This window comes from Haliaeetus leucocephalus, unplaced genomic scaffold (genome assembly GCF_000737465.1).
Source record: "Haliaeetus leucocephalus isolate CR32 unplaced genomic scaffold, Haliaeetus_leucocephalus-4.0 Scaffold428, whole genome shotgun sequence".
NCBI classification, from domain to species: domain Eukaryota; kingdom Metazoa; phylum Chordata; class Aves; order Accipitriformes; family Accipitridae; genus Haliaeetus; species Haliaeetus leucocephalus.
The window spans coordinates 6,938,577-6,950,941 of NW_010972864.1; the positions used below are offsets into that span (position 1 = coordinate 6,938,577).

The 12,365-nt window shown below is 39.4% G+C and overlaps 1 protein-coding gene across 1 annotated transcript in view; it reads left to right on the forward strand.

Moving 5' to 3' along the window:
* Nucleotides 1-11,883, forward strand: part of MCM4 (minichromosome maintenance complex component 4) — a 12,056-nt gene extending 173 nt beyond the window's left edge. The window contains exons 2-16 of the mRNA XM_010574387.1: nt 153-311; nt 1,051-1,214; nt 1,302-1,400; nt 1,551-1,646; nt 1,734-1,829; nt 2,278-2,416; nt 2,865-3,085; nt 3,609-3,729; nt 5,548-5,807; nt 7,743-8,108; nt 8,453-8,580; nt 9,906-10,113; nt 10,651-10,879; nt 10,990-11,123; nt 11,504-11,883. Of these exons, the coding sequence (XP_010572689.1) occupies nt 153-311; nt 1,051-1,214; nt 1,302-1,400; nt 1,551-1,646; nt 1,734-1,829; nt 2,278-2,416; nt 2,865-3,085; nt 3,609-3,729; nt 5,548-5,807; nt 7,743-8,108; nt 8,453-8,580; nt 9,906-10,113; nt 10,651-10,879; nt 10,990-11,123; nt 11,504-11,596 (2,513 nt within the window). The 3' untranslated portion in view covers nt 11,597-11,883. The remainder of the gene's footprint in view (nt 1-152; nt 312-1,050; nt 1,215-1,301; nt 1,401-1,550; nt 1,647-1,733; nt 1,830-2,277; nt 2,417-2,864; nt 3,086-3,608; nt 3,730-5,547; nt 5,808-7,742; nt 8,109-8,452; nt 8,581-9,905; nt 10,114-10,650; nt 10,880-10,989; nt 11,124-11,503) is intronic.
* Nucleotides 11,884-12,365: the final 482 nt, after the last annotated feature.

Below are 12,365 nucleotides of genomic sequence, written 5' to 3' on the forward strand. Positions count from 1 at the left end.
TCTCGCCGGTGGCGGGGAGGTGGGGGCCGGGGGGGAGCGGGCGGGTGTCGGCTGCCTGGTGGGCTCTCGCCTCGTTGTCCGCCCGCCGTGCTCGTCCCTCGGTCCGCCTCCGGCGGCGTTGCGACGATTTCGGGCCCGCTTGTGTCTTGCAGCGCAAGATGCTCGGTCTCCTCCTTCGCAGAAGCGTCGGACAGAGGACTCCACCTCCACCGGAGACCTGCAGCCCATGCCCACCTCCCCGCCCGCCGACCTGCAGAGCCCCAGCGGCCCCGATGCTCTCTTCTCCAGCCCCCCGCAGTTCCGCCACGCCGGTACGATACCACGGGGCCCGGGCAGGCCACTGCCCGCTGCGCTGTGGGGTGGCGAGCCGGCGCGGGGAACGGATCCGGCTGAAAAATACTCTGGGAGAGAATGAGTTTTTGTCTCGAGTTTCTCACTCGAGCTTGGCGTAGCCAGCAGTATGGGAAGGGAGTCGGTGGCAGGGGTGCGGATCTGCTGGTGTAGCTTCAGGTCACCGTGGGAGTATGGATCGGGGATTCTGCCTTACTCTTCTGTGTATTTCTAGGAAGGATAAACTTATTAATGCAGAAAGAATTAGAGGGATTGCCATAAAAAGCCTTTCTTGCTTTTATAAATAGGATTGGTTTTAGTCACCGTAGCTGGTAGGTGTCGTGTCACTTGTTTTACAGCCCCAAAAATACTTAAAAATGGGTTTCGTCTAAAATGCTGCGTTTTGACTTTTTATGCTTGAACACCAATGTAGTTTCAAAATGCAGGACCGCTTTAAAGTTTTTCTGGGAAAGCTTTACTAGAACTTGGGATCTTTCAGAAGGGATGTTAATGCAAAGAAAAGTTCTAGGTAGACTTGCAGTATCTTTACATTTTAACATAAGGTATCTTCTGTTTTAACAAAACACTGGAATTGATTGGCGCTACTCATTTTATGACAGTAGAGTTGAAAGAACTGATGAGACGAATGCACAGGCTGAATTTCAGTCTGCTCTAAACGTAAAATGTCTTGATGATCATAATAAAACATTTTTTTTATAGCTATTCCTCTTGACTTCGATATCAGTTCACCTCTGACTTATGGCACACCCAGCTCCAGGGTAGAGGGTACTCCACGAAGTGGCGTACGAGGAACGCCGGTTAGGCAGAGGCCAGATCTCGGGTCTGCCCGTAAAGCCAGACAAGTCGATTTACACTCAGATGGGGTAGGTAGATGCCTTGGATTTTAAATCTGACAATTTCCTTCTAAACAGCTATGTATATTTATGTATGCTTAATTTGTTTCCATGCAGCTGGCTGAGGATGTAGTAGCAACTGAGCAATCTCTTGGACAAAAGCTTGTTATCTGGGGAACAGATGTTAATGTAGCCTCATGCAAAGAAAAATTCCAAGTAGGTTAACAACTTGTTTTTTCCCTTTTTTAAACGAAAAGCTATTTTGATTTAAACAGGTATTAGTTGAATCTGATACAAAGCAGGAATTTGTAGTACTAAATTCTGCTCATCTTTCCTTTCTGTCTCCCTGTTACCTCTAACATTCAGAGATTTCTTCAGCGCTTCATTGATCCACTAGCTAAAGAGGATGAAGACATTGGCTTGGATCTTAATGAGCCACGCTATATGCAACGACTTGAAGAGGTACTTGTAACACAGTGAAATCTGTAACTTTTCTGTTTTAGTCTTGCATGCCATTGAGCTAAAGATTTCCTTTCAAATACCTTGCAGATTAATATGGTTGGAGAACCATTCCTGAATGTAAATTGTGACCATCTAAGATCATTTGATGAAAATCTTTATAGGCAACTGATCTGCTATCCTCAGGTGAAGTAGTGCACTTGTTTTCTGGCTTTCAAGTGGCTCTTTCATATTTCTGGCTTTTAACTTGTTTGTTTAAATGCAATATGTACTTTGTATGTTCAGTGTAATCTCTGTGGCTTCTTTATTTTACTTAAAATAAAATGTCTCGTTTCATACTAGTTAACTGCAGATATTACAGGGGTACCTCATGCATGCAAAACTAGCTGGTAAGCTGCAGTGTCTGGAGTCTTGTTCTTCCCCCCCCCCCCCCCCCCTTTGCAATACCCAAGTGAATAAATCCGACCTAAACAGCAAGTTTTCTGTTATGTAGGAAAATGCTCAGCTGGCATAACTTTTAGTCATTCCTGGCTGATCAGCAGCACATAAAAATGCTTTACGCAAAAATATTATATTTTCTGGTTTTTATTTTTTTTAACTTGTAAGCTTAACTGTTTCTAATAATTTTACACAGGAAGTTATCCCAACGTTTGACATGGCTGTCAATGAGATATTTTTTGATCGTTACCCTGATTCAATATTAGAACATCAAATTCAAGTAAGGCCTTATAATGCACTGAAGACTAGGAATATGAGAAGTCTAAATCCTGAAGGTAAACATTTGACTACCACGTTAGAAAAGAATCTTAAGGATTTATATAAACTTATTGAATGTTTACATAGAATTACATGAAGACCATATAAAACTGTACTTGTGGTCCATCCAGACCAATGTCTTCCGTTTATGTAAGCCTGTTTCAGAAGCAAATGCTTTAGAGCCCAAATGCAGAATAATCTATCCATAAAGGAAATCCTTCCTGGCATCAGCTACTCATGTTCTTAGTACTGCAAGTGCGAAGGATGCTTTCTTTTGTATAAATACTCATGTAATTTAGAATATTTGTACTATGCATTTATGATTCTTTTTGCTTTGTCTTAAACAAAATACTAGTACCTATCCAAATGTCTACCTCCCACCTGAAAACTAATGTAACCTGAAATTTTGAAGGTTATTTTAAATTTTAAGAGTATGAAGTCACGACACGAGTCTGTATTTTGTAGATATTGATCAGCTTATCACCATCAGTGGTATGGTCATCAGAAGCTCCCAGTTAATTCCAGAGATGCAAGAAGCATTCTTTAAATGCCAGGTTTGCGCTTTCACCACCAGAGTAGAAATCGATCGTGGCAGGATTGCTGAACCATCAGTATGCAAGAACTGTAACACAACGCACAGTATGGCACTGATTCACAATCGATCCATGTTCTCTGACAAACAGATGGTATGTTGCGCTTAGGTAGCAGCTAAAATGAAACAGATTATAGTTTTTGCTCCCCCACCCCCCTTATTAGCATCAATAGCATTAATGTATGTTATCTTGAGATTGAATGTTTTGAGAAGGGAAAAGTGTTTTGGAACATGAAAATGGGTGAAACAACTTATCGAAAGGGTTAAGTCTACTTTGGAGAAGAAGTGCATTAAAAGGATGAAATGAAGTTATGTACACATCTTAAATGTTTCTGTATGGAAGCCCCTTTATATATAGTATGTCCACTTCTATCTGGACTAGGTGAGCCTTGTCTGTAACAGCATTTTAGCCATACCAGTAGCAACTGGCAGAATTCTCATTTTCATCATATCTTTTTGTTAGTAATCAGTTTTGCTGTTTGGGTGGGAGTTTTTGTTCTTGAGCAATGTTCCTGATTCAGAATGATGCTGAAGATTGTGCTAATACAAGATTCTGTTGTATGCTCTGTGGAAAATCTTTGTTTTTTTGAAACTAAGACTTAAGTGCTTTTTGCTAGATCAAACTGCAGGAGTCTCCTGAAGATATGCCAGCTGGACAGACCCCGCATACGGTTGCGCTGTTTGCTCACAATGACCTTGTTGATAAAGTTCAGCCGGGTGATAGAGTCAATGTCACAGGTAAAATGTGGTTTGAGTATTTGCATCCTACTTTTTCACTGATCTTAACTGTCTATAAAGGGACCTGATGGGATGCATGTGCAAGTGCTGAGGGAGCTGGCCACTGTCTTTGCAAGGCCATTCGGTTATCTTTGAAAAGTGATGGTGACTGGCTAAGATATTGGAAGAAATCCATTATCCCTCCTAGGACAAGGAGGAGACCTGGGGAACTATAGGCCAGTCAACCTCATCTTGACCCTGGGAAGGTGATAGAACCAAGAATCCTGGAAACCATTTCTAACCATATGAAGGACAAGAAGGTGATTGGGTGTAGTCAGCAGGGATTTACAGTGGGTAACAACCTTCTACAACGAGATGACTGGAGCAGTGGATGTTGTTTATCCTGACTTTAGAAAGGCTTTCATTGCTGTCTCCCATGACATCCTCATAGACAAACTGATGGTGTATGGGTTAGATTAGTGGATAGTGAGATGGATTTAACTGGCAGAACTGCTGGGCTCAAAGCGTTATGATCAGTGGCACAAAGTCTAGCTGCAGGTTGGTCACCATGGGTGTACCCTTGGGGCCAATACTGGGGCCAAACATTGTTGGATATCTTTGCTAATGACCTGGATGATGGGACAGAGTGCACCCTCAGCAAACTGGCAGACAAAAGCAAAACTGGAAGGAAGCAGTGCTTGATAGACCAGATGGCTGTGGTGCCAACAGCCTACTGGGCTGCATTAGGAGGGGCATTGCCAGCAGGTCAAGGGAGGTGGTCCATCCCCTGTATTCAGCACTGGTGAGGCCACACCTGGAGTATTGGGTCCATTTCTGGGCTCTCCCAGTACAAGGGAGATGTGAACATACTGGAGTTGAGTGAACATAGTGGAGTGAATTCAGCAAAGGGCCATGATGATAACTGGAACCTCCGTCATATATGGAAAGGCTGAGAAAGCTGGGACTGCTCAGTCTGGAGAAGAGAAAGCTTAGGGGGATCTTACCAGTGTGTTTTATAAATACCTGATTTGGTGTTGGGGCAGGTGGTGGTGTCAAGAAGACAGAGCCACACTTTTCTCAGTGGTACCCAGTGGCAGGCAGTGGGCACAAGTTGAAATACAGGAAATTGCAGGTAAACATAAGAACTTTTTTACTGTTTGGGTGGTCAGGCCCCGGCACAGGTTGCCCAGAGAGGCTGTGTGGAGTCTCCATCCTTACAGATGTTCAAAACCTGACTGGACACGGCCTTCAGCAACCTGTTCTAGTTGACTCCAGTTTGAGCCCATGGTTAGACTAGACGCTCTCCAGATTGTCTGACCCTGATTCAGTTATTCTGAGAACGTAGGTGAGGAAGAGGCAGTATCTTAAATAGTGTCTGCTGCCAGGAGAGTCGTAACATAGAGTAAGTCTTGTGGTATTGCAACCACATTTTTATAAACCACTTTGCTTTAAAACAACTGCTGTACTGCTAGTTGTTAGAGATGCATTAGAAATCTATTATTAAACTTGGCACTTATAAAAGGGGGAAATGCTGACTTCAGACATTAGTGCAGGACTTTCAAAAGCATCAAGCCTTAATTTTTTTCAAAAACGCTTAAGCATTTTCCTTGTTGAGAACACTTGTGATAGGAATGTTAAACATCGTACCTGCAAAAATAGGGTCTAGACTACTTAAGTGTGTTCCATTGACTTCTACATGACTTACTCATACTGGGAGATAAACTGACTAGAGTATTCAGGCTGTTTTGAAAAGCTTTTCAAGGGAAGATGTAGAATTTTCAGGTTTTGGAATTACTATGTTTCTTCATATCTAATGCTGTGACTAAAAATTGTATTTAGGTATCTACAGGGCAGTCCCAATTCGAGTTAATCCAAGGATCAGCAATGTAAAATCTGTCTATAAGACCCACATTGATGTAATACACTACCGCAAGACGGATGCAAAACGCCTGCATGGTGTTGATGAGGAAACAGAGCAAAAAATGTTTACAGAGGAACGTGTGGAAATGCTAAAAGAGCTTTCTAAAAAAGCAGACATATATGAGAGACTTTCTTCAGCATTGGCCCCAAGTATCTATGAGCATGAAGATATCAAAAAGGTGAATCAAATTCTGTATTTCTCTTGTAAGAAATGCATTAATATGCAAGTACATTTGTAGTTACTGTTTGCTATAAAAATTTCTTGAGGCTTCCAAATTCAAAAAACTGTATCTTGAGCAGTCTTAAAACTCCATGGTCTTGTCAGGATGGAGTTGGTTGTAAGTGTATCATAATTCTTTTCATGTTATTAAGGAGTGTTAGAGGGAAGATACTGAAAAGGTAGGAAAGCAGCAGAACTCAGAAAACTTAATTGCAGTATTCATCTTGGACATCTCTTGAATGTTCAGATTACTAGTGATCAAAAAAAAGAAAAGTAGCTATAACGTAGAGAGTGATTGCTGAAAAGAGGCATTCACAAGGGAACAGTAGCTTTAAAATGACATGTGGTTGACCCTGACTTAGGGATGTTAAAACAGTTACTTAGATGTATCCAAGAAGTGACTGTTCCAATAAATGTTCAGCAGAGGTACTACAACTTTTATCACTGCAAAAACTACAGTCAGTAGTGGGTCTCAAGGTAATGTCAGACACCAAACAATCCTCTTCAGGTATATTCCTTTTTTTTTTTTAATAGATTTATACATTATCACATTTCATTTCTGAAATGGCTAGAAGTTGAATTCAAAACCATACAATGATTTCCTGATGAAATGGAAATACAATAATGACAATTCCATTTGTCGTTACCTCCTCACCACACTAATAAGGCACATCTGGGTGTAGTGGGAGGAGTTGAGGAAAGCTAGGGGACCCTTCATCAAGGCAGATCTTCAGGTTCTGACAAAAATCTGTTCACAACAACATACAAAGTTTCTATCTTTAATACTTGAAAGTGCTTTAAACCCACGTGCATTGAACACCAATACTCTATATTGGGGACCTCAAGGAAAATCAAATGGGGCAGGTCATACTTCTTGTAACTACTGAACAGGTTTTACTGACCTCCACAAGTTGTTGTAAGTGAAAGAGAACAGAACTAATACAAATAGCTCACTCCATGCCTCTGCAAGGTTTGTGTGCTGTAAGAAATTGTGCATAGGCTTTACGTGGTGTACAGGTTTCCTTGCTGTTTCCAGCTGTCATTGTCACTGACTTATCACTTCTTTTCATTGACTTTCTAGCATATATATGCTGCTAGATGAAAAAAATACAAGAAGAAAACTGGGAAATGGTGAATTTTTAATGTAGTAAATTTGAAAAGGAAAAAAACAAATCCTCCCTGATCATTCTAGCTAACTGATAAAATTACAAGCATATGTTTGTACTAATAATTCCAATACTTCCAAAATACTGGAAGTTAGTTGCTTTTATTTCTTTACAAACACTGCAAGCATATGCTTTCTTTAGGAAATATAAAGGAGGAAGTGTTAGTAACTTCCAGTGAAATAAAAGACCTTAAACTTCATCTTTATGGGCAAGTAAAGAACTTTTAAGTAATGTTGTGTGTGCAGTAAAGCAGTTTTCCTGAAAAGAAAATGATACTTGATTAATCTTGACTAAAAAGCTGATAAAAATGGCACCTTTCTAATGAAACGAAAGAGGTAGTAGTACTTTGGTCCTAGATTAAACATAGCCTTAGGGAAAACAATAGTCTATTCTGGCTTTCCTACTGTCAGCAGAATTTGTTATCAAAATTTTGATTACATAAGTTTTGGAATAGATTTGAAATTAATCTAATTTGGAACGAATCTAATTTCAAACTTTAATTAGAAGCTGAGTTCATAGGACCTAGCAGTTTAACTATATGTTTGCAATTAACTGGAATTGAGGATATCTATAAAGAATGAACCCTTTTAAAGACTTCTAAAAATAGTGTCAAGTGTTTTCTTTCATGTCTGTGTTACTTTTAGCAGTGTTTCAGTTCAACAGTTGGATTTGCTCTGTTAGCTATACAAGAGGTGATGTTTTGATTTTTAAAGAGAATATTTTTATAGGGTATTCTGCTTCAACTTTTTGGGGGATCAAGAAAGGATTTTACTCGCACAGGAAGAGGCAATTTTCGTGCAGAGATCAACATTCTTCTCTGTGGTGATCCTGGTACTAGTAAATCACAGCTGCTCCAGTATGTGTATAACCTGGTTCCTCGAGGCCAGTATACATCTGGCAAAGGCTCAAGCGCAGTTGGTCTTACTGCATATGTGATGAAGGATCCAGAAACACGGCAACTGGTTCTTCAGACTGGTGCTCTAGTACTTAGTGACAATGGCATCTGCTGCATTGATGAGTTTGATAAAATGAACGAAAGCACAAGATCAGTACTACATGAAGTAATGGAACAGCAGACTCTCTCCATTGCAAAGGTAAGCACCTGTTTAATTCCAGGTTCTTTACACTAAGCATGGTATATGCTAAGCAGTTGAAAGTGAAAAGTTACCAGAATGACAAAGGATTACACTTTGTTGTTGTTGTCAGTGGATCAATCCTAGATTATGTAATAAGTCATTTACAAAAGAATACGGCTTTTGTAGCAAACTGTAGTATTTCCAGATGCTTTTGTTCTTGCTTTACTCTAAAAGCACTTTGCAATGCAGTTTTTTACTACAGAACCCATTTAATAACACTGGTGATCTCATGAAGTTGGGGGAAGAAAGTCTTGGTGGCACATAGTTGCAGCTGGTTTCAGAAATGTTTTTCATTTTGACAGGCTGGAATTATTTGCCAACTGAACGCTCGTACATCTATCCTAGCAGCAGCTAACCCTATAGAATCTCAGTGGAATCCAAAAAAGACTACTATTGAAAATATTCAGCTTCCTCATACACTGTTGTCAAGGTACAGAACTCCTGCTTGCATGTCTCATTTTTATGAATGTTATACTTCCTCTTGTGAAGATGATTAAATATAGTAAAACAGAACAATTGTGTTCTTTGTAGTGTAATGGAAAACTTCAATAGCACTTATTTTTAAATGCTGTTCTTACAGCTTCTATGTGAGCAGAGAACTGCCTTTTTAGTATTTGGACATTGACCTTGAGCAGATGTAACGAGATCTGTAGGATCTCTTTATTTACTTCTATGTTGTTGTTTTTCTGTTGTTTCATAATCATCTCCTAGAAAAGAGTTGTTTTGAAACTTACAGTATCGATAATGTCAACAAAAGCTCAGGATGTTTTTCTTAGCTCTATAAAACTTTTAAAGTGAAATGCTGCTGATGAAGAACTTGCACTGGAGGTAGTAGAATCTGAAGATCTGTGCCTGCTTCATGTTGTTCTGTAAAATTCAGTTGGGGAGGTGGCAGTGCTAGCCCTTTGGGCAATAGTTGTTACAGCAACATTTAGCGTCTGCTGATAGAAAATTAAACTATGTGCTGCAGTTGCATCTTGTGGGGAATTCCCACGCTAACTGGAAATTGGAAGTACACTGATGGTATACTGGGTATTCCGAGAACACTTACAGCTTTGATTTCAATTAAGAGCTGCTTAATTTAGCTGCTTAGTGACAAATGCTACCTTAATACAGGTGTACTGCATGAAACTAGGATTGAGCAGCATCTCAATTCCACCATTTCTAGGATTTAAGCTTATGAAAAGGCATGATTGGCTCGCTAAAAATTAGTCATGTCTGCCTATAGTTGAGTGTAGTTGAATATATTGTTTGTAAAATTTATAAGCCATTTTCTTCAGGATTAAACTGCAAGTACTTCTAAAAATATATTTATTTATTTACTTACAGTTTTTATATGCCTAAAATAATTATATAGGTATGTGCCCTGTTTGCTGTTGCCTTTCAGGGCAGTTTCTTTAGCAGCAATTTCTGTGTATGTGGTATTTGTGGTTTTTTTTTTGTGGGTCTTTGTTTGTTTGTTTGTTCAAGAAAACAAAAACTGTTAGCCTTGAACAGGGGATCTGAAGTTTGTAGAATGCATCTCGCTTTCAAAGTTTCAAGTCCATAGGATGAAAGCAAATCCGCTATGCTGTTCTGTACTTTCAGATTTCTAGAAAATTTATCTTTTCAGCTTAATAGTGTAATTCCTACTTGGAGTAGGAATTAATAATCAAATAATTTCTACCTGTACTTGTTAAGTCAAAACCCCTAAACCAAACTACTTTAAAAGGCAAAAAGGTACACACACTTACAGTGGATTCTTATCCCCTTCAGATTTGACTTGATCTTTTTAATGTTGGATCCACGTGATGAAGCTTATGACAGACGACTTGCTCGCCATTTGGTTTCACTGTACTACCGAAGTGAAGAAAAGATGGAGGAGGAATACATGGATATGGCAGTATTGAGGGATTATATTGCATATGCTCGTAGTTACGTAAATCCCAGGTTAAGTGAAGAAGCAAGCCAAGCCCTTATTGAGGTAAAGGAGTTGCTGTTAATAATGTTCCAAGTCCTTACTCACTTGTCAAAAATGGCAAAATCCCCTCGTGTGTATGCTTCCTATTTTTATATAATTTTTCTATAAGACTCTTCAACAGCTCTAAAAATCACCAGCGATCAGTGTAAAAGTTATTCTGCGCTTTGACTGTTAGCTTTCAGATGTGTTGGGTTTGGTGCTATTACATTAATAAAAGCATAAAATTCTACTGAAATGAAATGTGTCAGTACAGACAGAAGCACTATTATGTTAAGACTAGTCCTACGTTTTTAAAGTGATTCAAAACTTGACTCATTATCATGGCTTAATTGCTTTATAAGGGAATTGTGTATATGTGATGGGGTTATCCTTCATTGCAGAAGAATTGTGAAGGTATATGAGCAGAAATAGTGTTTGGAACAGCTTGCCAGAATTGCTTGTATCTGAAATAAGAGGTGGGGGATGAAGGTGTCCTGGTTTCAGCTGAAAATAATAGATATAACTGGATTTCCTGAAATAGTCAATGATTCTTCTTTTCAGGCATATGTGGACATGAGGAAGATTGGTAGTGGCAGGGGAATGGTTTCTGCATATCCTCGACAGCTTGAGTCTCTAATCCGACTCGCAGAAGCGCATGCTAAAGTGCGCTTTTCTGAGAAAGTTGAAACAATCGATGTAGAAGAAGCAAAACGCCTGCATCGGGAAGCACTGAAACAGTCTGCTACTGATCCAAGGACCGGAATTGTGGACATATCCATTCTCACTACCGGTTTGTGTTTTCATAGTCATAAGGCTGGGATGCTATTGGGCTTTTGTAATTTTTAAATGTAACTGTCCTCCTTAGTTTATTTCTAAAAGGTGTTTTCTTTCTTTTATAAGGAATGAGCGCAACAGCTCGTAAGCGGAAAGAGGAGTTGGCTCAAGCCTTGAGGAAGCTTATCCAGTCAAAGGGTAAAACACCAGCTTTGAAATACCAACAGCTTTTTGATGATCTCCGAGCACAGTCTGATACAGTAAGTTTCCTGCTTTGTTTTTACGTTTTTGTTAATTTTAAAAGTATGGTGATTTCCCAAATCAACATTATCTTGTTCTCAAATCACATTATGGAGGGAAAGGGAGACACTTAACTTTTTCAGCTGATGTGACCAGAAAGCCAGTTCTACAGATAAATGAGCTGAATCTTTGCTGTATCTTCGTTTATTCTGGCTTCTGAAATAGCAAGCTCAGCTTCAGGGTTCTGGGCCAGATTCCAAATTACAAAAAAAACATACTAAAGCTTAAAAAACCTGATAAGGAAATTGGTAGGAAGTAAGGTATTTTTACAGTCTTTAAAGTATTCCCTCCCCCACTCCCCCATCTTTACTTGATTTACTACTTTTTTTTTTTTTTTAAGGCTGTCACTAAGGAAATGTTTGAAGAAGCACTTCGTGCCTTGGCTGATGATGACTTCTTGACTGTGACTGGAAAGACTGTTAGACTGCTGTAAGTTAGCCTTTCCTTGCAAGCTAGCTGTCACAGCTTTATGTTGCCTTGCCTTACTTAATAGTGTCAGTCTGCAAGATCTTTCAGATTTGGGACTATCATTTTGCTATGACAAGCATAGCTTTTCCTTGCAAGTCAGCTGTCATGGCTTTACTTTGCCTTACTTGCTGTATTGCCAGTCTGCAAGATTTTCAAGATTTGGGGCTATCGTTTGGTGTGACAAGTGTAGTGGCGATTAAGTGGCACTTCTGTCAGCACAAGAGATTATGAAGAACCTAAAAAATCCTTAGCTGAATAACGCTATTTACATTTTAGCTAAATGTAACTACTAATATATCAAGTGCCACGTATGTTTACAAGGTTTTGTAGAACATGTCAACAATGTTGTATGTATTTCAAATTGAATTGTAAAAATTCATCTTAAATGACTTTTTAGTAGATGCAATTTGACTACTAGTATTGCTGTAATCCAAAATAAAGTTATTGGACTTAAAAGGGCTCTTTAGCATTCATTTCTGGTGACAATGAGCCTATCCTGTGCTGAGCACTTTTCAGTCTAGAATTGTGAATTTTAGGAAGCTTTCTGAGAATGTGAAAGGAGCTTTGCTTCCCCCCCGCCGCCTTGAGCGTAGTTTGGTAGTTTCCTCAGTGTAAAAAAGGCAGATAGATTCTACTTGAAAACAAATTTTCTTTCAGTTACCCATCTTCGGTGTAATCTCATGTAATCAGTCCTGAAATAACAAGGTCCAGTAGCACATGACTGGAGAATCTTC